This window comes from Monopterus albus, unplaced genomic scaffold, assembly GCF_001952655.1.
Source record: "Monopterus albus unplaced genomic scaffold, M_albus_1.0 scaffold350.1, whole genome shotgun sequence".
NCBI classification, from domain to species: domain Eukaryota; kingdom Metazoa; phylum Chordata; class Actinopteri; order Synbranchiformes; family Synbranchidae; genus Monopterus; species Monopterus albus.
The window spans coordinates 6,695-33,595 of NW_018128230.1; the positions used below are offsets into that span (position 1 = coordinate 6,695).

The 26,901-nt window shown below is 42.7% G+C and overlaps 1 protein-coding gene across 7 annotated transcripts in view; it reads left to right on the forward strand.

The window, feature by feature from the left end:
• Positions 1–409: 409 nt before the first annotated feature.
• aatka (apoptosis-associated tyrosine kinase a) overlaps positions 410–26,901 on the forward strand; it is a 30,322-nt gene continuing 3,830 nt past the window's right edge. The window contains exons 1-12 of one of the 7 annotated variants that reach the window (XM_020625248.1): positions 410–548; positions 1,309–1,423; positions 12,334–12,467; positions 17,189–17,330; positions 20,588–20,667; positions 20,920–21,038; positions 21,181–21,268; positions 21,377–21,510; positions 22,098–22,182; positions 22,269–22,390; positions 22,707–22,856; positions 23,509–26,881. In XM_020625248.1, the coding sequence (XP_020480904.1) occupies positions 1,342–1,423; positions 12,334–12,467; positions 17,189–17,330; positions 20,588–20,667; positions 20,920–21,038; positions 21,181–21,268; positions 21,377–21,510; positions 22,098–22,182; positions 22,269–22,390; positions 22,707–22,856; positions 23,509–26,881 (4,509 nt within the window). In that variant the 5' untranslated portion in view covers positions 410–548; positions 1,309–1,341. Of the gene's footprint in view, positions 549–768; positions 1,207–1,308; positions 1,424–1,768; positions 2,201–12,333; positions 12,468–17,188; positions 17,331–19,413; positions 20,190–20,587; positions 20,668–20,919; positions 21,091–21,180; positions 21,269–21,376; positions 21,511–22,097; positions 22,183–22,268; positions 22,391–22,706; positions 22,857–23,508; positions 26,882–26,901 lie in introns of those variants that run through there. The other 6 variants (XM_020625246.1, XM_020625247.1, XM_020625249.1 and 3 more) reach the window with 6 other exon arrangements.

The window sequence follows — 26,901 nt, forward strand, 5'->3', positions numbered from 1 at the left end:
AAGAGGAATTTGAAGTATAATAGCAATGTAGCATGAGAAACGCTTGTTTTGAATGCATTTTATGTCCAACATCTCTGCATTTGGAGTCAGCTTGAATGATCTACAAATCTTTTGCATAAATCATTTGGACAGAATGGACATTCACAGTATGACAAAGAATACAGCTGTCAAGTCCCACATAGCTGCTGTAATGTGATATTTGCAACACTTATTTGTACTCAGCAGAAAGCAATAAACAACCACATTTAAGCATCCAATGTCATTTGATGCCATTCTCCACCTGTCCACTAGTCGCCCCTGTTCAGTTTCCCTGCCCCTGCCAGTCACCTGACTTCTCTATACAGGTGTTAATCTACCTAAGATAAACTTTCCTTTTGCATTAGTATAACAAACTCTTCAGTTCTGCATGTTACTCCAGCGATACACATTATCTAACAGTAGCCTAACCAATAATCTGGCCATGATGGACACAGGTGGATTTTTAATGGCCCAACGCTCGGTCTCTCTATTACCCTGTCAGAAAGACTTTAGGACTGTAAGGACATAAGGTAGGGTGGTGTATGCGCTTCCAGTTTAAATTAAAACACATTTCAGTTTTAAAGACTCACACCACGCGCGGGCACTTACAAGATTAATCTAGAAATTGCTATCAAATAAGACACAGAAAACCAGAGCACTGTGGGAATTAAGATGGTTTTGTCTTCACAGATAAAAGACCGTTTTAGCCTTCGGTACGTACTTTGAAAGGTGTAAACGGAAGTACTTTTATACTGTCTTTCACTTGACACTGGTGCAAAATGTCGCGCAGTCTTTCTGTACCGAAGCTGAAACGCAAATGCTCACCGTTGTCCGACGCGTCTTTTCAAACCCAAACAGCTGCTTCTGCCATTTAACGGCATGTTAAACTACATGTAGTACGTGGCAGGAGCTAACAGTTTTATTCTGAAAGGAACATAAATGGGATTTATATTTCCAAATGTTTGGAACAGTCTAAATTTCACAGTGTAAGCTATCGGTGTAAATGACGGATAAGCGTTTGGGTAACCGAGAAGGTGCCCTAAACTTGGCCAACATAGCTGTCACAGGGATATTTTTCTCAAACAAGAAAACTAACAGATGTGGTAAAATGGAAATGACTGTTAACGACTGGCTCCAAATCTGTTGGAGCTGAAGGTAGAGCAGAATTTTCGGGGGGCTCTCTGTAAGGTGTGATGGAATTAAATGCTGCGCATTACTGCTCCACTTCGTGTTATTTGAATCTTGAACGCTCCTGAGTGTGGAATTTATTCTTGACCGTTTTGTGTTTAGGCTCTTGCTGTCTTCTGCAACGCAGCCAGGAGGATGGTCTTTGCCTTCCATGTCATTGTCATGTCTTCTGCGTTTTTCAATCCCAGTTTTGCCTTCAGCTCTCACTTTGATACAGGTAAGGTCAGACTGATGAATGAGTTGAATGAGAGCGTTTGTCCATTTGCTGCAGATCTTCCTGTAGATTTTTTCTCTCTCCATGAAGATGAGTGATCTCTGAATATGATGTTTGATGCCCATACACTGGGTCCCGTTGCTATATTATTGTATACATAAATTTTGTTGTCAATCGTCCTCATTAACATCGCTACAGTGTGGTTGTATCTCCTAAGATTAGCTCAAGCCTGAATGTTTTACATAAAGCCAGTCCCATATATAGTATTATACTGTAGCTTGGTGACAAGAGGGTTAAGAGTTGTGCCTGCACTGAATCTGCATAGTGCTACATGAAGCCTACATCCCTGCAGCTGCAAACAGTATGTGAATCTGTGTATGTGATCAGGTTGTGTTCTGAGCTGCTGACTACAACATTACAGCGGGACCTACTGACTGGGGTTGTATGATTCTGCTGTTGAGGATTGTGGTACTTTATGCCCATTTAGATGCAGGTTTATTCATCTCCTGGATGTCGGGATGGTGTAATCCTCGGTGAATTGGGGAGCCCAGGTGCTGCTGCAGTGCTACACGAACACTGAACAGGAAGTCATGGCTGAGGGGACAGCCTGTGTGAGGACTTGATTTAGAGCAGAATAAATAACTGTGTGCAAGTGTAAACAGGACTGAGAGGGTCCCTGAACTGGGCGCAGTGTGCTGAGCATACAGATTATGGTGAGCCTAGTGGCTCTCAAGTTTCAGGCTTTGTCATCCCCAAAACAGCATGCGAAGTTTCATTAAGGTAAGCACCTTGACAAATATGTGATACAAGTACATGTTTTATATGCAGAACCAGTGTAGCTTTTTCTTGGATGTAAAAAATCTGTGAGATACTATTGGATATGATGAAGATGTTATTTTCTGCTTTAGGATATACTTTTAAAGAGAAACAGAGATCATTTTAGTGGTTATTTGGAAAACCGTTCTAAGAACACTCATCACGATGGACTGTGTAGTGGTTGCTGAGCTGGGCATCACTGGGTCTGTGCAGTGAAATGATGCACACCTACCAGAATGTAGTAACCTTTTTATCCCCTGAAGCAAGATAAATGGTTCCCAGCAGAATTATGTGTAAAATGCCTGTTAACTGTGGCTCTTCTGGGGCATCTCCTAATTTAAGTGTCTTGATATTTTCTTGATGAAAGCAGATGGAATCAGAACATGCACCTAAATTGACTGATTTTTGGTGGAGGGTGGGGTATGGGTGGGCATGTACATGTGGCTTGCATGTAGCTGAAGTAATTACAAGGATCTGGATAGTCACACCCCTCTTAAAATAATCTACAATGCTCATAAGAGCAGCACCTCACTTGTGATCCTGTTCCTTTCCAGTAATTGAACTGAGAATCGATGTTGCCTAGGTGATGGAAAGGGGCGTGTGAGGAGGAACCAATCATGGCCAGTGTTGAGGCCTGAGAAATGCTAGGGTCCCTTAAAGGGGAGGAGCGCACTGGGAAGAACAGCATACAGACACATGTAGTTGCTGAATATGCTGTCTTTGAGGCAAAGGAGCAGATGAATAAAACGTACTAACAAATAAACTATTATGCCTGAATCTGATCTAAAATAGCCCGATGAATTAAAGATTCAGAGTCTGGTCAGACAGCTATACCATTCCATTATTTTGGTTGTAGGATTTTTTTGGACCATGCAGTCCAGTTGTGTGTTTTGTATACACACAGGGGATTGAGTTGAGAGCAAATCTCAAAATCAGACAACCTTTCAGCTTTAGCTACTCAAGCCATCATCCACAGCTGCACTTCTTCCCCTGTGCCCCAGGCTGTGTAAGACTGTAGTGTGTTCCACCTCTCCATACATTCACACAAGCTTAAACACACACCCTGACAGAGAAAAACGACTATGGTGCCATGTCATGTTGCATAGCATTATATAAGCCATCAGCAGGGACTGACACACCGTAGCAGGATTGTTTTTCCTGACTCCATCAGGTTTCACATGCCTGGGCTGCAGCTTGATTTGTGTGCAGCCAGGGGGGAAACTAGCATTCTGCACCAGTGACAACCGCACTAGCACCTGGCTTACTACTGCTTCAGCACCACGGAGAGCTCTCCCATCAGGCAAGGGAGCAGATGTGAACATGCGTATGTGTGAAGGGAAGTCATTTGAAAACCTAACCGCATCCTATGTACAGAGATAAGGTATGCTTTGCTGTCAGGGCAAACAGAAGACAGATGGACTTGACCTAGAAGGCAGAGCTGAGACACCAACAAACTGATAATGCAGCACTGTGGGAAACCGTCTTTGAGCAGTGATGTCTGGAGGTTACAGTGGCAGGCAGTGTGCATGTCAGAGACAGTGTCTTGATATAGAAGAAAAACACATCTTTTTGATTGCTCACATACACTGCAACATACTTCATAATGCACCTTCCACATGCAGGAAGCCTTACATAAACATGGACACACCACTGCAGGTAGTGATGCGGGAGAGGAAGGATGTTTTTCAAAAATGGCATCTTGACATGCTCTCAAAGTTTCTGCCATTGACTCGATCAGTACACGCCAGCCGCTGACTATTTGATTGTTCCGTTTGTAACACCAAGCGCTTCAGTTACGTAAGTCTGCCTCTGGGGAAGCTAGAATAAGAATGAAGTGGATTTAAGCAGTCAAGGGGAACCATTTATGTCTCATGTATGTGATGATGTGGGGGATGGTTGTTTGTTTTCAGAGACAGACTCATGCAGTATTTAATTCATCACCAAGCTCTGCATCATTTCTTGTTGAATTTACTGTAAATGCTAGAGCACACCAGAGCCTTTTGCAACAGCTGAAATGGAGAAAGAAGTGGAGAAGCTGCTACTGTAGTTGGGGAGTAATGCTGAGATGCAGTGGGCTGATTGTGGGGACATGCTTGCAATGAAACTGAAAGTGCACACACGTAGGTTTTGTGCTCAAACGGACAGTTCGAAGTAGACATTTGGGACAAATGTGTGAATTCACTGCACGTGCCATTTGAAGTGCATATTTCTGCATATAGGTTGTGCATGCATGCAAATGCCATTTGAAGTGCATATTTCTGTGTCTGCATATAGGTTGTGCATGCATGCAATTTTGTGATTATCAGGCCTGAGCTTAACTACACGGTCACAAAATTAGGGTTCCTGGAGCCTATGTCACAGGATTGTCAGCACTGGTCAAAATTAGCATTTTTAATAAAGCATGTTGCTTGAATCCCCAGTCAAGTTCCCTTCTCCACTTGAAGAGGATAATATTTTCATTCCGTTCATTCATTCAACCATCTGTTTGCTAATGGGGTAAACTATGAACAGCTTTTCTTCCATTTGTGCAGAATAATCATTCTGACTCTTTGTGCTGCAATTCAGCAGATTTCCCTCAAAATGTGACCCAACATGCCGCATTGCAAAATGCAAAACGGAAGCTAGTAGAGGCTGCCATTCACGTCTGCAGTGATCTGTGCTTACATTAATTATCTCAACAAAATGAATTATTGATGTTAAATGCTGCAGTACAACTAGAAACTTTACATGCAATAGTTAATCTGTGAAAGATCTGTCCATCACAGGCAGAGTTGATATTCAGGCCCCTCTTTTCCTAGCAGTGTGCCCTTGCCTGGGCTGTCGAGGGATGGACACGACAGGCCTGTAATACTGATCCCTGGTGGTCCTCCTTGGCTCTCATTGCCAGTTAATGACAGTAATCATGGCTCTCTGCAGGCCAAGACAATCCCTCTTCCATTTGTAGTCATTCACAGAGAGCGTGGCTAAAGAACGACACAGAGGATGTAAATCAGTGGAGGAAACCGTACCCAGCCATTAATCATGTCATGCTATTCCCTTGGATGTTAAACCTTCCCAAGACTGACACATCTGTGTACGTGTTTTGCAGAGTGCTTTGTTTTCTGCACCTCTTTATGTTCGGCCCTCCCTCATCACAGTCTCATGCTCCCTCTTGCTTTTCACCTCCCCTTTTTTTTCAGCTTTGCAACTCCTGCTTTAGCTTCCCTGTTCCTTCTTTCTCCTGAGTATTTTCTTTCTCTTCCGCTGTCCTATAACATGATCTCTGCTCTTTTTGTACAGCCTGTAACAGAGGGTTGTTTTCTCTCTTGGGAACCTAGGCTGTGTCAGAGCTGTCACAGCTTACTTCTCCTTGAATGCAGCCCACTAGGTCTGCCAGTGACTCTAGCAACTCTGGATCTCTATGCACTGATACATATAAATAGATGGTTAAATATATTATGGCAGCGAAGATGGACTCACCACTTGAGCCAACAATTGGTCCATAATAGGCATTTATTAGACTTTTTCTCATTACAATTACATTCAAAAAATGGTGTGTACGATTAGATTCAGTCACAACACGGTTAAAAATTCTATGACAATAATGTATAACTAATTGCAAAGTACTTTTACTTTATTTCTCTCTTTTCCCGTTTTTATATCAATGGTTTGTTTATGCAACCGTCCCATCCCTATTGTTTATGCATTTTATTTACACTGCATGAAAGTGGAGAATCAATGTTTAGCTTTGCTTACGGCTCAGTCAGACAGCTGTCTTTCAATTACCTGAAACTGAAATTCTTCTTTAGGCTCTATAGGCTGATTGTTTTCATTGTTGACCTGTTGTAAGCTGCACCTCTTTCCACAAGCTTTGGAGCTTATTTTCAAATTTTCTGCACATGTACGTACAGTAGGAATGCATGTGTTAATGGATGTAAATTTGTTTTGATAGACCAGCTACTCTAAAGTGTAAATCTAAATCCAAAGGTTACACTTCTCTCCTGTCTCTCTATTCTGTTGTGTTCCCTACTTTTTCTCACTCTTCGCCATTGGAGAGGGATGATGGTGCATTGGATGTATGTGTTGTTGTTGTTGGAAACCACTTGGTGCAGCCCAGGCAGGGCATATGGAGGGAAGCTTGTTTGCCCCTGCAGCACTGTCCTGAATGTAAACACATGCTCAGAGGGATTTGGGGCTCTTTCTGCTCTCTTGCTTGCTGGGTCTCTCTTTCTTTCCACCTCACAGATTTTTGTGTTTAACCATCAGGAGCATGAAGACGAGGTGAAAGGTTAGTCGATGTCCTAAATAATGGCCACAGCTAGCCTCCTGTTGCAGATGGTGACACTAATTCCCCATCTCTCATAGTCTTTTTGCACTATATTACAGGCACCTTGGCCATTAGTGTCTTCTGGACACTAAGCTTTAAAGTGCTTAGTGTTTTCCAGTATTGGGTTTGATGAGTGGAAAGGCTGGAACAATCGTTGTGTCCAGTATGCAGGCCAACAAAAAACAAGGCTGCTGACTGCACTTGAATTTTGATACTTACCTCACTAGTTGTGCCTCTTTGCAAACAGTTTTGTACACTGCACTATTTTCATTTCAAACTATAGATCTCATTCTCTTTGTGTGTCTCCACCTCACCCTTGAGATGATTTGATTGCAGTGGCGTGTAGTTTGGCACCATGCCTACCCTGCAGTACTGTCATTACTTGGTCCCTCGGTCAAAGACGACAACTGGTGTGCATGTGTGCATGCATATCAACCATACAAGCAAGAAAGTGAGAGACTGAAGTAAAAAGAGACAGAGGGGTAGAGTGCAGTGGCAAGAATTCAGAGATTTTTAGTTTAGTTTAGTCTGCCTAAGCATATGGCATTATGTGCAGTGGGGTAGAGCTCCTTCTCATGGACTTTGTCAGGGGGTTGCTGTGGTAGGGATTGTAACAGACCTCACCCTGGCTTGAATCAAATCCCTGTTTTCTCTCCTTGCCCTGTTTGTGTTCTTCTCATTGTCCATGTGTCCATTTAGAATAAATTAGTTGAATGTATGAGGAGCTCTATCCTGTATAAAAGGTACTTAAACCTAGTCAGTATCCCAGCAGCTGTAGAGCTGCACAGCAACAAAAAGCTCTACTTCACTGGTACATACTTTATTTACGAGCTGTCTAGCATGTAAAGCTCAGTGGCTGAGTGTACCGCGTTCTCTTATCATATGAGCACACACACACACCACTGAGCTGAGCATTTCTTAGTATTTTTTTTTTATTTTATTTTTATTCTTCCCAGGGTCTTCATGTCTGTACTTCTCTCTCACTGTTTATTACTTCATCAACGTGTCTGGAATTTCATGAAGCCACTGCAAACACAAAGATCGGTTTACTTTTGCTAGTTCAGTACGTTTCTGTCTGTAGACATCATTCTTGCATTGATGTTGTGAGTAGTCAGCTGCCATCAATATAGCTACAGGCCTATTAAATTTTATTGCTGTTATTTCAGTGCATGTTTTTAAACTTGCATTATCAGCTATTGTTCGATGCCTGTGAAGCATTCAGGAAATTCTTTGCTGCCATTAATGACTTCCAATGTGCATCTCTCAGCTCAGCCTGGTGTTAAATTGCGTGGACATCAGCACAAGCCAGACTTTATTAATCCCCACTGAAAGAGTCTCTGATTAGTTAAGTTAAGATGTTCGGAATGAGCGGGAATACAAAGTTGTGCTTAATTAAGCAGGACTTTTACTGATGAGTCTCACTTCTGTGAAATACCAAGCAACAGAAATGGCTTCCTCATTGCCCGGTTTTTATTCTCACCTCCACCCTCCCTTTATCCCATTACATCCTCCTCACTGTCAGGCTAAATTGTGGAGGTGGCAGGGTGAGCCCATCCCTTTCCCCTATTGTCTGTCAGGTCATGGTTCATCTTGACCCGTCCTAAAGACTGGAGAAGGATCATACCCTATTTTTTATAAGGAGGGTATGAGTAAGTGCTTTACTGTATTTCTGTTTCACTGTGTAGCTGGTGAAATAATGTGTGCTTCTCAAATATTTATGGAGTGCCCCGGGTTGTGGCTTTCTCACAGTTCCTCAGACATGGATTCTTCAGTGGTCACGCTCGGGGGAAAAAATAGTGCCACAGATTATCTTCTGGATGGTCATATTAGCTTTTCTTGTGGTCAATGCAGATTTAAAACTATCTGATCTCTCTCTTGTAGTAACCATAACTACAGTATGCAAAGCACAGGGGTTAATTCAGTAATAATGCTGTAATTCTGTGCACACATGTAAATTGCCTAAACATTGCTATGGGGTGTATTCCATTTGTGACTGCATGTATAGGATGTAGATGTGGTTAGTCTTCCATCAGTGAACTTATTTTCAAACATGGTTCTGGTGGTGAAAGCATGACCTGAGACACCGTCAGCTTATCCTGGGGATTCCCAAAGCTCTGTCTGCCCCCGAGTCTCCACCCAGCCAGCCACTGACTTTACATACTGTACTGTACTGTACTTGTAAGGTGCTGACAAGGTATGTGCACTGCCTCTATTCACTGCAGCAGTGATTTAAGATCAAAATCACAGGTGAAAACTTTATTTCAGCTCCCTTTTACTGGAAATTACTACCCAGATCTCTAGCCAAAGCTTATGGTTGAAAAGAAGACTAACCAATAAGTCAAGAGCTTTGTTTTTTTGTGGGTTTTTTTTAATCTCAATTCTCTTTTCACTGGCAGTACTGGAACCGATTGCATATACTTGCACTCCTCTACTTTGGCAGGTGCTTGCACCTCAAACAAAATGTTCTGTTGTCTTTCCTGAACAGACAGAGATTTGCTGAGGACTTAGGTCATGTAGAGACATAGAACATCACTGGGGGGAAAAAATGCACCTTCATTATTCATTGGAATGAGACCACTGTGTTAGTACAACTAGTGTGGACCCATAGGGTGCAGGCTCAGTGTTTTGCCTCAACACACACACTCAGCAAGGCGCTGCATTAACTAATCAAATACATGCAAGCATATTCCTGATTGATAGCTCTGTAACACGAGTGCTATATTTCTAGTCACAGTCACCACAGTGAAAGATAATGTAATTATTGCTGTAATAACTTTCAAGAGTGGTTCAGTTATTCTTAGACAATCCTTTCTAAACTATCTGATAAACCTTTAAACTGAGATGTTTTACTCTGATGGACTTCCTGGACAGTACGCCATGGTCTTACTGGTACCTACTGTAAAACAACACAGCCCTACCAATATGGCTCCTTGCCTTGTTCTAACACAGACTGTATCCTGGTTACAGGTGCTGATCCTTAATCAGATATTGCTGCACCACAACATCAAAAAATAAAACATGTGGAAGGGACACAAATAAGTTCATTGTTCCAGGGCTGTGTTTACCATCTGCTTGAAGTGCCTGTAGTAGCTTGAGCTTGACAATTGCCAGTTATCTCAGCATCAACTTAAGATAACTGGTTGGCAGCTTGTCACGATGAATGAGGCCCTGTGGTATTAACCAGCAGGAGGAAGTGGACTAGATTGTATACAATATATAAATAGTTGTGCATTTTTCAAATTCTAGCGCAGATTCTTTAAAACATGTTTTGTTTCGACACTGCAGTCTTTAGTGATGACAAACAGAAACTAGAACCACTGATCAGCCCCAGTTCGTGTACATCACAACAGCCCACTTAATGGTCTCCTTCAGAAATTACAATGTGTGTGTATGTGTTTATGTTGTGTACTTCAGCAAGCCCTGAGTCACCATGCCCTTTGATTCAGCATGTGTCATCACTGCTTCTGGCACCATCTGCACACGCTGCTTCTTTTTCCTTCTTCACATCCAATCATCTATCCATCTGTAGGTTCGAGGTAATTTATATGCAGCAGATTAAAAAAAAAAGATTTGACAACTTCCATTAAATGGTTGAATGCCGTGGTTGAAGACTGTGCTGGAAATGTAGCTATTTAATAGAAAATATATAGCGCTTTTCTACACATTGACATGCACTCATAGCTTTACACTATTTCCCCTTTCATCCATTTGTGCACACATTCTCTCACACTGGCGATATCACTGGGATCAGCTTGGGGTTCTTGCTCACTTGGATGTAGACTGGAGAAGCTCTACCTCCTGAGCCACAGTCGCCCCAGTGATACTTGTAGTGGTAATAGTACAGGGGAAGACGCATATGTCTGGTTGTAAATTTGAACTGCTTGACCAGGATGCCACAGTGAGTGAACACAACCTGTGAACATTCACATCTGAAAGAAAACATCATCGCTATGTTCCCTATTGGCCTCCCCACAGTGTCCTGTCATCACCCTCTCACTGTGTGTTGTGGTATGTGGTGGATCCAGAAAGGGCACTGCTTGGTTTAGCTTGGTAATGTCCTTCTCCTCCACTTCACTCACTCACTCTCTCTCTCTCTCTCTCTCTCTCTCTCTCTCTCTCTCTCTCTCTCTCTCTCTCGCTCTCTCTCTCTCTCTCTCGATCTTTCTCTTAGCAAGCTGTCACTGCACAAACACACAGAGTGGATGTGGCGCCAGTGTTTCTTTTATAAGTAGGGTAAGAAGGAGGGGACATGAAGTTTATCGCACTGTAATTGGCCAGTGAAGTTGTTACCATGGTGATGTTAATAGGTCAGTGCCCACCCACCCACCACACACACACACACACACACACATGCACAATGCAGTGTGTGCATATAGGTCTTAAACTATGCTTCAAGTTGGAACCTGGAGGTGCTGTGCCCGTCACTCTGCATTGTCCGCCTGCTGGGTGCATGTCCAAGCGTGACTATAGGCTTTGTGGCCTTAGGGTCAAGCTTAGGTTGCAGTGGTGCCATTTGGGCTGCAGGAGCCGTCACGTCTGGGAGAGTGTGTTCCCCACAGCCAAATGGGTCAGGACCGCTGAGTCTCATTCACTGAGCTGGAAAAGTACCCACCCACAAGCAAGCAGGGTACAGGTAGCACAGAGTGACTAATTAAAAAGTATGACAAAACTATTACTAAACAGTATTACATAAAACATGTAGGTAAGTGAAAGTCACTGCTCCAATAACTTATTGTGACTTATTAAATATGAATATATGCATGTTGTATCGTTTTAGAGGTGTCTTCAGAGATGGAGGTTACAATAAAGCTCTCCATATTACTCCCAATGGAGCGCTACTGTAATGCTTTCAGTGGATAGTGGTCTAGTATAATAACCACTTAGTGTCCAGTGTTTCATTGATTGAGGTCAAGTCCCTTAACTATTTATTGTTCTAATGGTACAGGTGGACAAGTGTTTGATTAACAATGAATGCAGTTGGTCTTGATGTGAAAATCAATGTAGCTGGTTATTCTCTACAAGATGGATCAAATTATTGATGAAATAAAAAATATCAAAGGGCTAAGGATAGGATAGTTTATGGAATTAGGCTTTTGTCAGTGAGGTCTTTACAGGTATAGAAATATGGGGTCATGATGGATTTAGTGAGTTTTGTGTCTCTGTACATTTGTGTTTCTAACGTCTCCTGTGGTTCTTTCAACCTTTCTGCTCTCCCTCGCTCTTTCTTACCTACCATCTTTCAACCTGTGCTGGCAGAAGTTTTAAATCTTATTGTATGGATCCAAACAGTGGGATCTGACCCTTTGTTCTGTCCTTAGCTAATGCTGATGAACTGTGATGTGTGGGATGCACATACTGTGTGCATCACACACGTCACAATGGGCTTTCTATTTGTTGGTCAAACACTCAAATGAAACATTACAGTTGAATGAATGCTTTTTTTTTTAATCCATTGCAATCAAACATAATTTTATTGTGTACATGTGTGGTTTCAAACTTTTTCAGAGTGCATAGTAACTACTGTAATTAGTCTGCAGGGGCCTGCTTCCTATTTAAGACTCACACAATCTGTAGATGTGAAAAGGAGAAATACAAAAAGAAAAGGAGAATACAAATGATGTCACATGCTTCTTTCATCAAGCTGCCAATAAAACAGTAACAAATTATCTGTGCATATATTCACATACAAATCATCTTTATCTGTATTTGGATTTTAATTTCCTGTATGTTTTTTCTGTTTGTCTGATTGGTTCCACCCTTTTGGAACTGTCAATATCTTGCTATTTTGCAGATGGGGCTCCCCTGAGCGAGCTATCGTGGCCTTCATCTCTCGCGGTGGTAGCCGTCTCCTTCTCTGGCCTCTTCACCTTCGTCTTCCTCATGCTGGCCTGCCTCTGCTGCAAGAAGGGAGACATAGGCTTCAAGGTGAGCTCAATGCTTTCCCCTAGTGGAAGTGGTGAGAAGAGCACAAACTGTTGGACTACAGTATGTGCACAGATGCCACAGTGAGGAAGGGAATGTGAATGTCTGCAAGTTACTTATGAAAAATGGGATAACGTTAGACAAAAAGTCTTGTGGGATGCACATTGAATTTAATTTGAAAAGTAATAATGTAGGGCTGCAATTAACAATTTCCACCACTGGTTAATGTGCAGCTTACCATCTTGATGAATTGTTTTGTGTTTAAAATGTCACAAAACTATAAGAAATGATTGTTTTTAATTAAGGTGACATATTTAAATGTCTTGTTGTCTGATCAACAGTCCAAAATCCAAAGTGATTCTGTTCGAGAGGCAGAAACCAGCAACTGTTTGACATTTATCCTTTAAAAGTTACTTAAATCAGAATAGATGCCAATTATTTTGCTGTTGACTGAATAATTGAATGAATAACCAATGCACCCGGCTTGTTAGAGGAAACACTTACTGTGCAATTATTTTGTGTTAGAGCTGATACTCGGGGATAAATACTCCATAATCTATACATACTGTAGATAGTGAGGTCTTATGCTGACAATTGCCCCATTGTGTGTAAGTGATGTAGTCTAATACTTTTACCCATCCTGGACTGGCACACATTGCCTCTGTGCTGCCTACAGCTGCCAGCATGACTGAGCATGCTGTGTCAAACCTCAGCACTGAACTGAGCAGCTGATGAGGACCAACAGAGTCATTAACATGCTGCTCATGTTATGGCATTGGCACTGGAGCGTATTTTCAATTTGCCCATGAATTTTAATGTTACTAATTCTTTTTAGCCGGAGAATGGATAAATTACAGTCTCGACTTAGCGGTGGAGTATTCAGTTAAGATCACTTATGCAGATTAATTAGAGGGGAGGAAAACCATGTTTGGCTTTTTGTTGTTGATTAGAGAGTAGACCAGCTTGTTTATGTATGTGTGGAGAATGAGATCTGTGCTTCACTGTTCATACTGATAATGACCTGCAGTACTGTAGGTAGATGCTGCAGGGATAACACTAACGAGCACAGCATAGAGAGGCACCATTAACAACTCCTGGACTTTTCTTCTGTGTGTGCATGTGTGTGAGCCCATGTCTGTCTGTCAGGCTCTGCCTCATTATGTGAAGGTGTATTATAATAACCTTCAAGAATAGCAGAGGTGTAGGTCTGTGTCCGCTTTCCTCCCGCCTGTATTTTAATGCAAGAAGAATAATGGTAGGAGGTTTGCTCCAGCTGCTAAAACAGCACTTCAGTAATTCATTTTGTCAACCGCAGCCTTATCGTGGTTGACACATCAATATAACGCTATTGTCTTACAGCACCATGTTATCAGAGAGTGAAAGTTTACAAACAAAACTTCTCTCAAGCTGGAAAAGCACTTCAGCAGGGCAGTTGGAACCACTGAGAGTAGGAGCATGGTGTTTTAGCACATACGCTAGTTTTATTTTATTATAGACATATAGGTTAAGAGATGAGTCTAGTTTTACAAAATAATTATTGAGACTCTCCCTCTTGAAAGGGAACTCTAAAAGGCACAGGTTTCCTTTACAGATGTTGTTTCTGTGTCTCAAGCCATCTTCATGGTAAGGGTAACACAACTTTCAGGCAGTTTGAATGCAAAATATTTAAAAACCAGTAAGAGATTATGACTTTAGCAAATAAAATACAATATATGCTGGTTTTCTTGATCACAGCTCATTGTAGTTCTACAAAAGAGAAGCTGGTGTACTGGTTTATATTCATATTTTATTTATTTATTTATTTATTTTTTTGGCTCTCTTAGTCTTAGAGCAAATGTTACACAAATGGTTCCCACTCTTTATCCTGGTCTTTGGCAGCAGGTTGTCACTCAGTAGCTCACTTGTAATGTGTGCTTTCATGTGGGACTGTAAGATTGCATCTTTGTACTGTCCAAAAAGCTTCATTATTCCTCTCCATCTTGGAGCTCTTACTGGAGTATAGTATGAGGCTGGGTATTAAGTGCTTTCTAATCTGAAGACTCTCTTGGGAGCTATGCAACACTGACTCACAGCCAGGTGTGCGCTTTCACATTTCGTTCTGGGGAGAGTGGCAGATGGTTTTCCTGAATGAGAAACACACACACACACACACACACACACGCACGCACGCACGCACACACACACACACACACACATGCCCCTGTACACACATTGCTGTTTTATGACACATGTAAATGCACACAAACACCCCAAACCATTCAAGTATTTTATATTAATCCAGCCTGTAACCCATTCGTTCACTGTCCTCCTTCCTTATTTTAGCCTGTTTCCTCTTCACTTTTTATTTTTTCCTTACCTGTGTAGTTGATGCAAGTGGGAGATAGGCTTGTTATGGGTAATAGTTCATTAGCCAGGGAATGGATGGATGGATGAATACAGCCAGTCTGATTTCCACAGTCTAAGAAACTGCTAACAAGATTGATTGTGGTAGGACATGTTTGACTTGAAGACCTCCGCTCAAGAGATTTTTCACGTTACACTAAAACATAAAAAAGATGCCAAAAAGGAAATATTAAATAATTTATACTGAGGGCAGTGCTGTGTAATCTTAGTCACAGTAGGTCTCTATACAGTTTGTATGTTTGCTTCACTCACTCATTCATGTTGTGTTAATGAAGCCATATAAATACATTTTAGTTCAGTCTACTTTGTTGCTTATTAACATTGTGCCCTAGGCATTTATTATTCATTATTAATAATTTTGTAGAGGTGTGACATTTAGGTTTTATGATGTATGTCCCTGTTCTGGCTTGCTGCTGTTCACACAGGCCAGTTATTGGTGCTGTGAGTCTGTGGGAACGAGAGTGAAGCTGGTTGTTGAGTATAGATCCAGTTTCCTATTTGCCCAGAGCTGCATTTTTGTTTTTTGTTTGTTTGTTTTTTATTATTGCTGCCCAGGAATCTCTTTTATAAGGAAACATTTTTTAATTACACATATTCATACAACATTATTTATTTATTTTTGTGCAGTAGCATTAAAGTAAAATGTCAGATGCAGCCCTATCGGTGTGTTGTTTCCATTGTTAGAGGCACAGACACAGCAGCATGCGTGTTTGGTTTTTTCCCCAATAAATGAATAGAGTTTGTTGAGAATTCTCAGCAAATACTGAATGTGAATCTATGGGATTCAACCATACTCAGTGATTGGTTAATTGTTTTGAAGGTACACTGGGACCAGAGCTGCTGAGCAAAGGTTGCACTGCTCCCAAACAGACTTAAAGAATTAAAGGAACGTAATTAAAAAATATATATATATGTAAAGATAATGCAACTGTACGGACTTGAAGACTCTTATGAGCTCATGAAGTTGTTTAATCTTGACTCACCCTGACAGTAATTTACTTAACCTACTTTGTGATCTACATAACCTCATGCTGCAGACTATGTAATGTGTCTACTGTTTGCATACTGTTTTCTTTGGTTGTGCGTCTTCCTCTACGATGCTGTTTTGTTTTGTTTTTTTTGTAGCCTGAATATTAATCCATGTCTCTGTGTTAGAATGTCTACTGTGAGTAAGCAATGACAGATCATCAGGTTGTGAATCTATATGGGGGAAAGAATATTAGACAGGGCAATAATTTTCTCTAGTTTGTGCAAAGAATCAAACGTCTCCTTTTCCTGCTCTGCAGTATGTCACAGTGAAGTTGGTGTAGGTCATTCAGCCTACCTTTTGGTTTAGGATCAGCACTCTTTGCACATACAGTACAGTATGGGGCTTTAGAGAGAGAGATGCTATAGGTTCACACTACAGCAAGGGCACTGCAGCAGACTGAGGAGCAGAAATGGATGGGGGCTGAAAGAAGAGTAGCAGGGATAAACAGATTCATAGTGCAAAACAGAGGATGGAAAGAATGAGGGTCAGTTTTCCAGTCCCTTTCACCCTCATCCATCTTGGCATGAGTGGTGGAGAGCAGGGGGGTAAATCTGCATTTAAGGGACCAGAGTTATTTTCTCCATAGCTGATGAGAGCTGCCACTTTATCTTGCCCATTATTTAAAAGCAATGCAGACACTTAAATATAAATAACCTTTACAACATAAAGGTAGAGGATGTAACTGCATCTACTGTACATGGTTGCATATGGAGGAAACTCTAAATGGGAAGTTCTAGTCTCAAAGCCCATTTTTCTTATTATTGATCACAATCCAGAGCAGGTACTTTGTGTAATTATGCAATATTGTTGAGTAATAAGTTGCACTTTATAATACTTTAAAACTTTCAACTTGGACTCTACATGTACAGTATACTGGCAAATGTAACTGCATAGTTTAAATCATGTAGCTCAAAATAATCAGGCCAGTGGTCTCCTCTGAGATATTTTTGACATGATGTAAATGGTGATGTAATTTCCCAAATGTGCACAACAAGAGGTCCTCTGTACAAACAAAAACTGCAAAGTATAACCATGTATGTGAAGTTGTGTTGATTTATTGGCACAAAAAAGAAGGGCTTTGCATATAGTTTGAGTGGCCGTGCACATTAGTGTGCACCCCTACACCGCCTTTGCAATGACCCACACAGTACATTGCTTATGTATAGCTACAGTAGGTGGATGTGCCTCAGTACATTTGAATGGCCTCACAGTTGAGCCATTGTCTCCCACTATCTCAGTGGTGGGATGGCTGCGAGTGGGTGACTAATCTCAGCGTGTGTGTTTGCACCAGGAGTTTGACAACACTGAAGGAGAGGAGTACCAGGCAGATCTCTCCGCTCTGGCCTCGTCTTCCTCCCAGAATGGCCCCGAAGTCTACATCCTTCCCCTCACTGAGGTCTCCCTGCCTGTCTCCAAACAGCCTGGCAGATCCAGTAAGACACTACACATCCGCACATCTACTTGAACCTTGAGTTTAATTTTCTGTTTTCCTCTAACTTGCTGCTTTATTTCCTGATGCTTTTCATTGTATTTCTGCTCTCTTCTTTGCTTTTCTCTCTTTTCTACAGTGTACATATCTCAGTATTAATTCCCAGCTTCTTGGGAAGCATGAATTTCTGCCAGAAAAACAGACCATTAAAACAAGTTGTTACTTCTTAGGAGTATACAGTAACACAAATGGATTATGAAATATCTTAGTTAGTAGAGCTTTTTCTTTTAAATTGATCTTGTATTATATGTCTTGTTTTTTCTTGCCTCCCTTTCTCCCTCAACAAGGGACAGACATCTGTCCACTGTGTAATGCATTTAGAAGTCAACCTACTGCAGTACTGCATTGCTTATTGTATGTGGAGAACAGACCATCGGAGTGGAAGGAATCTGACCTAACCCAACTGTACACTATTTTGTGTTACCTTATGCAAAGATGAATCCAGTGTGACATGTTTTTCTATTTTACTTGATTCTTTCATAATCCAGAGTACTTCAGTGCAGTACTTCAGAACACATCACTGTTATGTTGTGTTTGTTTAGTATTCTATGTCCATGATCCTTCCTGCAGTGCTGTGTGACCTGTTTGTTTTTCTTCAGGTCATTCTGCTTCAAACCCAGCCTGTTAAAATGTTTATGTGCATGTATGTGTTGTGTGTGTGTGTGTATCTCATACACAAGCCCGGGTGCTCAATGTGCCTCTCCCTGCATGACTCACTGGCTGTCTGCGCTGCACTGTGCTCAGCCAGAAGGGAGGTGAGTTTGGGCTCTCCATCCTAAGATGTGTGCTCCAGTAATGATTGCACAAGGCAGCCTCAGGCTCGCAGCCAATCACTAGCCTCCTCTCTGTTCTCCATAGCTGCCGCTATATGATTGGCCCAGGTGTTGCAGGGTGAGGAATGGATAAATGGCAATAGGAGACGATCATGAAAGAGAGAGAATGTCTCATTTCACTGAGTTCCGTGACTAGTCTCATGGTTATTCCTCTATTTTTGTGTAAAGACAGTGAAACATGCTGCTATTTATATTAGCTTTTTTCCTGTATGTATTGTGCACACTTACATATTGGGGAAAAAAAAGTAAAAATATACAACTTTTGCAGCATTTATATTGCTTTGCCAATATCTGACAAATAATAAGCATGGAAATGTGAAATGAATGAGAGGACAGGAAATGGCAATACTGAGCTCATATTCAACCAACTAATTATAGGTGAAGGACTGAAAAGGTTCATCCATACATATTCACATCATGCACAACACCCTACACCAATATGCACATGAGCCTAGTGATGGATTGTTGAACAAAAACACCAGCTACATAGTTTAATGGAGTATTCTATAGGAGCCACATGTAATTCTAATATAGTACAATGTTTGCCAGTGATCTGACAGCCCTGTTTTTCACTTGTCACTATAATCTTTTATTCAAGAGGTCACGTAAACCCACTACAGAGGCTCGATACATCAAAGTGAGTGTGTGAAGCGATTGTGTGTGTATCATTCCACGGGCCCACTGATCCTACAGTCCTGTTGGGCCCTACCATCTTCGTTGGGAATGCCATGAGTAGGACAGGAATGCACACTCACGCTCAGATATTTTACATTTGGAAGCATACCAGATTTTAATTTCTTTCTCTCTTTCTCGCCATCTGCGAGGGGTGGTGGGTGCTCCGGGGTTGGGGTGGAGAAGTGTGGGTTTGCTATTACCCTGACAACCCCTGCCTGGGGTTCCAGTGGAGAATGGGTTTAGTGTGAGTCTGCATATGAGTGACTGTTTGGTGCACTGGGTACCAGGAGATGCAGCGTGAGCATGTGAGTGAGCGAGCCAAACAATGGCCCTGATTTAGGCCGGCTGGTCAGTGGGTGAGCGTAAGGCTGGGCTGAAATGTCCATGGAACGCACCAGCAGAGGGCTGGCATTATGAGAAGAATACAGTGAGGGGTCTGTGACAAAATGAGGAGAGACAGAGGAAGGGTGGTGGCATGCACCAGGACCTAAGAACAGGGGGTGGGGGGGCTTGAGATGGGGTGGTGAGTGTGTATGACAGAGGTCTTTTCTGCATCTGACAGAGTGTTGTTTGTGTCTTGTTTGGCTGAGGAATGCTGCTGTCCATGGTCACAGGAGGTTATTATGTGGGCCTTATGTCACTACTGGGTGTCTTGAAGCTGCACACAGAGCTGGCGCGTCAAACAGCACACTACCAACATGCGTGTTGGTCACATTGGGCGTGATACCTGACCAGAAGATCTCAAGGCCCAGGCAGAAGTCCTCCTCAGAACTCTTGTGTTGACCTGCTGACAGATCGGTCCATTAACTTGAAGCTATGACACGTTTCTATCTCGCTCTGTTTATTGTAGATTTAAATGTAGTCTGTACAGGAACTGAGGATTTCGCTGTTTGCCCAACTGCTGGAAAACTCCAGATGAGGACAGTATGTGTGTTTTGTGTGTGTCCCAGTTGGAGGATGAGCTCGGTGCAGACGGGGAGAGGCAGCGTGGCAAGCTTGTTCAGCTGTGCGAGGGCTCGGAGGGTTAAATCCTGCCGAGGCTCTCACACACACACACATACACTGCGACCGTGGGTTCTTTCTCACATACGCACAATGAGGCTAAGATGCCTGGGGTTGTGTCTGGGGCCACGGGCTCTTGGTTCTCACACTCTGAACCAGTACTTCATCCCAGACTCGGACTCAATTGTTGTAACGGTGCTCAGAGTGGCTGGCCGCTCCGCTGCTCCGGCATCATCATCGTCTTTCCTCTCACCATCAACATCTCCATTCCTGAAATATGAGAATCCATGGAGGTATTTGATTTTGTGCACTGCTTGCTGTAATTTGCAGTCTAGTTCTTTGTCTCTGTAATGAATCTGTATGTCTTGAGTGCAAGCTTCCTTATTATTTAGCTGGAAAGTAATATATTTGCATTTATTTGTCTTCAGGCAATATTTCCTTAGGTGATGCATCTTTTATTTAAGAAGTTGTACATTTATTGTTTGGCTGAGAGGGGTTTCTATTTTGTCTTGTCTAATATGTCCTGTCCCCTGCTCTGTAGGGCTCCATTTCTATTCTTTTTCAACTTTATTTCTCATTGAAAGCCTTTCTTTTTTCAGAAATCTTTTTATCTCACTTCTTTCCAACTATAAAAGTCTCATCTTTTCCTGTCTGAAAGTAATCTTATGTCTTTCTTACTGTCCCTTTCCAGTCCAGCTGTTGAAATCCTCAGACCTTGGCCGCCATAGTCTGCTCTATCTTAAAGAGATCGGACATGGCTGGTTTGGCAAGGTAAAACATGCTTTTTTTTTCCATATGCATTGTCCTTACTGGTACCAACTGTACTCTAACATGCTTTCCACCCATTGTGGAATGTGAGGGTAATGTGGTTATGATCTCATTCTAGTCAGGCTAAGGGTTTGCATGGTGTTGATTCCATGGGAGAAGAAATTCAGTCATAGTAAATTCCTTACAGTTTTCTGTTTGAGGCTAACTACACCACATTAAAATTGGTTATACCCCACCCTCCCTTATATTTCTCAGGTTCTGCTGGGCGAGGTTAATGCAGGCCTCAGCACCACCCAGGTGGTAGTGAAGGAACTGAAGGCCAGTGCCAGTGTCCAGGAACAGATGCAGTTCCTAGAGGAGGTCCAGCCATATCGGTTAGAGATCTCACAGCACAGCCCTTCAGCCTATGAGTAGCACCACATAGAAGTAAAACAGTGTAAATGAATGATCAGATTGTTTGTTGTATGTATGATCTCTGTGCATTCATACCTACATAAATCCTGTTTCCTCTACCAGAACCCTCCAGCATCCTGCCCTCCTGCAGTGTGTGGCACAGTGCTCTGAGGTTACTCCTTATCTGCTAGTCATGGAGTTTTGCCCTCTGGTGGGATGCAATTTTGTTTTAGTCTTTCACATAATCCTCATTATTTACTCTGTTGAAGTGTTATTTGCAATATTTATAAACTGACATTTATTTCCTCTCTCCTCTCAGGGTGACCTGAAGAGTTACCTCCGCAGTTGTCGGGCAGCTGATTCGGAAACTCCTGACCCCTTGATCCTCCAGCGAATGGCCTGTGATATTGCCTCGGGGCTTATGCACCTGCACAAATACAACTTTATACATAGGTACAGTATGTGAATTGGTCTAGCTCTGTTTTACCTTAATCAGCCACATTAATGCTCCTCAAAGGAAGAATCCATCTGAAAGGTTTGTGTGCCTCCTTCTGGTCTCTCCCAGCAACAACATCCTGGTGCTGCCTGAGTAGTTGTCACAAACTCCAGCATCAGTGATTTTGTTGCCGGGGGTGAGCCCCTCTCGCTCTCTTTTAGCCACGTGGTGGCTGCCAGGCTATAAAGCTCCTTTTTTGCGCAGGAGGTGAGATTAAACAAAGTGACTTACTCTAGTTTAGTCTGTCTTTAGATCGTCAGGTGAGTAGAAACTGCACAATACTGTTTGCTAATGTACATACATAATGCTACAATTTAATTAATGCTGTGGCTACATTAGGTTAATCATAATGCAGTGACATTACAATACTGTATCTTTTAGCAAGGAGAAAATCTGTAAAGGCCCACATTCATACAGTATGAAGTAATAAAATAATGCAGTACATTAAGCAGAAGCACTTTAAAATATGCAGTATGAAATAAAGTCATGGTTATACACAATAGTTGCATTGTTTTAGAAAAGTTCATCTTCTTTCACCCAACAGTGACCTGGCACTGCGGAACTGCTTGCTAACTTCAGAAATGTCAGTTAAGATTGGAGATTATGGCCTTTCTCACAGCCAATACAAGGTCAGACTGTTTGGTTTTTTTTTTGATAATGACTGCTAATTATTTTATCACCCTGTGAGTACTGAAATCTTTCTTTTCATCTATAGGATGACTATTATATAACACAAGACCAGATTTGGGTGCCCCTGCGCTGGATTGCACCAGAGCTCATAGATGAGGTCCATGGAAACCTGCTGGTCGTTGACCAAACCAAAAGCAGCAATCTATGGTGAAATATATATAACAAATATTATTACAAGATTTATTTTTGATAACACTAAAATACCAGCTTCACCTTTGTCAGTCACATGCACTAACCAGTAACAACCAGTTGAAACGTTGGTTACTGTTTGGCTTTTTTCAGTATTAGTGTGGTTTTTCTGTGATCTGGTCTTCTTTGATTGTGGAACTCCTTAAATATATGCACAGGCCAAAGATACTTGTGACATAACATTAGGTAGGTTATGAAATGAACAGTTAGTTTGAAACTTGACCATATGTGTGATATGACCAGTCAACACACATTAATGTTTTGCCTGTTCCAGGTCATTAGGGGTGACTGTGTGGGAGCTGTTTGAATTGGGAAATCAGCCGTACAGACAGTACTCTGACCGGCAGGTGCTGACATATGCTGTGAAGGAACAGCAGCTCAAGCTACCCAAACCCCAGCTCCAGTTCCCCCTGGCTGAGCGCTGGTAAGACAGTAGCTGTGTGCCCACACATACTATACAATTACATACACAGGCTGACATGTTATATGTCTTGATTCCACGAAATGTACATTTTAGATATTACTAGGCCTTTGAATCTTACTGACCATCTAATTTCTGACTAGGCTTTTTTTAAAATCAGTTTGATTGTAATGATGCACCAGTCCACTAGAGCAATATTTCTTTTTGCTAGCAGGCACAGATGATCAATGCTCTCCCTGTTCTTTATGATCTCCTTGGTATCGACCAGAGTTTAATCACCTCATTCATCTTTAACTGGGAAGCCAGCCAAATAAGAGTTTTTTTTTTCTTTTTAATTGTTCCTCACTAAACGAAATGTACTTGGTGCCAAACAGAAGGAGGAACGTAAACATCCTACATCTCCTTATAGTACATAGTATACTCCTTCTGTTATAGGCTAGTGTCATAAAGATGCTGTTAAAGTGCTGAAAGTTATTTTTATTTTCTCTTATGGTTTTACTAGAATACATTGTTTAAATTCTCCTTTAAATAAATTACTAAAACCAGAAATTCTCAGAATAAGTATTTTTCTATGCAAGCTTAAGGATAGTAACATACTATAAATTTGTTTGTCTTCAAACATCTTTTACCTCAGATAATTTCTTTCTCTGTCCAGGTATGAGGTGATGCTGTTCTGCTGGCTGCAGCCAGAGCTGAGACCCAGCAGTGAGGAAGTGCATCTTTTGGTCACATACTTGTGTGCCAAAGGCTCCAGTGAGGCAGAGGAAGACTTCGAACAACGCTGGAATGCCTTGAGACCCAACTTGCTTGGTAGTACCTTCCACACAGCTGCATCCACAGCTCTAGTCCTGACCCCTACACCTGCCTCAGTTAATGCCTCCAGTGCAGATCAAACTCAGGCGGTGGAGCTGGCCTCTTCTGCCTCATCCTCCTTCCCCCTCCTGGAGCACTTCTCCGACAGCTTCCACTCTGACACAGTGGATGACCTACTGACTGTTACAGAGACCAGCCATGGTCTTAACTTTGAGTACAAGTGGGAGCAGGCCCGAGCTGAGCAGCCCTACTGCTCCTCCTCCACCAGTGGGCCACTGGGCCAGGGGAACCCACATTATCAGGATATTTATTATTCAAGCAAAGGAAGCACATCAGGGGGTTGCAAGACTGACAGCCTGACCTCAAGCGTATCCCCTTCCTATTATGAACCCGAACGCCCAGGTGTAGTCCCTGTATTGAGCGCCCACAGCCCCTCTGTCAGCAGTGAGTACTATATTCGTATAGAGGAGCCAGTAGAGTGTAATGTTAACCTGGATGACAGCATTGTAGACTACAGTCCAGGACTGGAAGCCAGCAACAGTAGGTTGTCCTCTGAGAGTCACACTGGTTCATCCATGGCAGCACCAAGTGCTTACTGGTCAACTGCTGACAACAGCAAATCTGCTGCCTATGACTCCGATTCGAGCCCCACTGTCCAACTAACAATGGGGCCACTGCTGAGACAGACATCCAACACCAGCTCTGTAAAGTTAGACCAAGCCCACAACTGCTTTCCAACCAATCACGTTGGCACAATCCACAGTGAACAGTCACACAAGAAATGCCAAAAGTCCTGTGTGTCTGAACTGGATACATCACCAGAGTCCCGATCAAACCTTGTCCACTCAGTGGGGCAGCTAGAAAACACACGCAGTTTGTCACAAGCAGTTAGCAGCCCCAGCTTAGGGTTCTGCGATCCCTACCTTGAAGCAAACACAGGTCGTGGCATGGTTAATGAAAGCTGCCATGGTATGATGGGTCCCTTCAGAAAGACACTATCCATTGTTAACCATGTTAGCATCGATGTAGGAACAGATGGCGGCCTGCTGGTGGGCCAGCGGAGAGGTGAAGACATTGAGGATGACCTTTTTTCTGAGGGAGAGCTGACTAAGTGGACTTCAAACCATTCTGCAAACAATAATAGCCTGAGGTTTGACAGTAGGCAGACGGGCAGTGGGCATGACAGCTATCTGGACCTTCAGTATACTGCTCACACTAACACAACAGAATTATGGTCTTTAACCAAGGCCACCACCAGGACCTTCCACAGCTCCAGGTCATCTGCCACTTTGGAGGCAGAAGCAGGAGACACCAGTTGTAACACTGCTATAATGCCCAATGAACTGGCTTCATACATTCACTTATGTCACAAAGACAGAGAGGAAGCTGTCACTCAAGTGGAAAGGAACCTGGCTGCAGAAAATCAAAGAAATATCAGTTCTCTTACCATCTCAAGTATTAATGCCAGAAGTACAGAGGATGGAAAAATGGAGGGAAAATATGAAAACCAATTGTTGCTTAATGGAGAGAGACTGTACTGTGAGCCTACGATGATACCTGAGGCAAGCTTTATAAAATCCCCTTGCTCTTTCAAGGATAAGGAAAGAGGAGCTTTGTCAGACAAGCAGAAGGGTAAAATTTGGGAGGGGGTTTCAAAGGGAATGTCTGTTGGTCTGGGAGATAAGAGGCTAAATTATACAGACACGTCAGAAAATTGCAGAGCATTGGATAGTGGGGTTGTGGTTAGGGAATCCAGCCCGGCTGAGCTTGGTCACTGCAGTGAGGATGACGATGATGACATTGCAGATATTACATCAGGTATCTTTGCCGACTTCAACCTAGATTATGCTGAGGTAGAGGAGGAAGAGCTAAGCCCACTGAAGAATCCAGAGGGAACTCCTGAATCTCTAGATGCCATTAACATGTCCTCATCAATGACAAGCCCCTGTGATCAGGCCTTCAGCCCTGATCCCTTCAATACTCCCACCCTGCCCAAATCCCTCGACAGTGGCTATGACACAGAGAACAACGAATCTCCAGAGTTTTTCTTTAAAGAGCTCGGAAATCCCCTGGGTGGAGAGCCTGAGCTTGTTCTGCAGGTGGGTTTAGGCCAGAGGCTGTGCACTTCCACCAGCACCTCAGAGCTACAGTTAAAGACCGTGACTGATAAGAACACATACAGGGACTCTGCCTACTTCTCTGACTATGATGCTGAAAATGAGAGGAGGAGCCCTGAAGAGGAAGGCATCAAGTTCTTTGCAGGTCCAAGAAACCATGACCTCCGTGCTGAGAAAGTGAGCTCTACCAGTGATGATGAACTTATCAAAAGGCATTTCAGTGAGGAGCATTTAACAAATCTGAGACACATCAAAAGTGTTGTAATTAATCTGTCAGAGACTGACCCCAGCACACCCCATCCCCTTCCCACCCCTGGCTTGTCCATGCTGTCCCCATTTCCTCCACAGATGGGTGGTTGCCTGACCAAAGAGTCGGCCCCTGCAGATGATGATCTTGGACTGGAGACAGAGCACTCAGGAGAGGAGCCTCCCTCAGAGCTGAGCACCTCAGTTGGGTCTGAATCCTCTTCCACTGCCCAAGAGGCCCCAGCTAAAAATGAAGGGAGTAACAGGAGCACAGAAGACTGCTCCCCTACCCAGTGTTTGCCTTCTGAATCCACCATACATGAATGCAAAGATGAGGTCCCTAAAGAGAATGAAAATGGTGATGGGACCACAGAGGAGGAGGAGATTCCTGAATTCACTTCCATCAATGAGGAAACAGAGGACAGTAGGGAGGGTGTAAGAATAAATGCGGATGATTTTGAGGACATAGATGCAGAGGAGTGTGGCTCACAGGACAGTTTATGTGGGGTATCCAATGGCCCTGTTGACCTGTCCACATCCTCATCATTGTTGGAGCTGTGCGGAGAAGACATAAGCGCTCCGCTGGAGGAGGCGGAGGATGAAGATGACTCTGATGACAGTGAGTCTGATGAAGAATTGAGGACCTACAACATCCAAAATGAAGACAGTGAGGAGAGCGAGGAGGATTTCACGACTGTGCCAGTGGTGGTAGGTGACTACAGCAGGGCTAGACACCTCCGTAGCCTCCTGAAGATGCCAACCCTACTCACCCAGTCCTTCTGTGAGGATTTGGAGACGAAGAAAAAAGCAGTGTCCTTTTTTGATGATGTGACAGTGTTCCTTTTTGACCAGGTAAGGCACATTAATAGGTC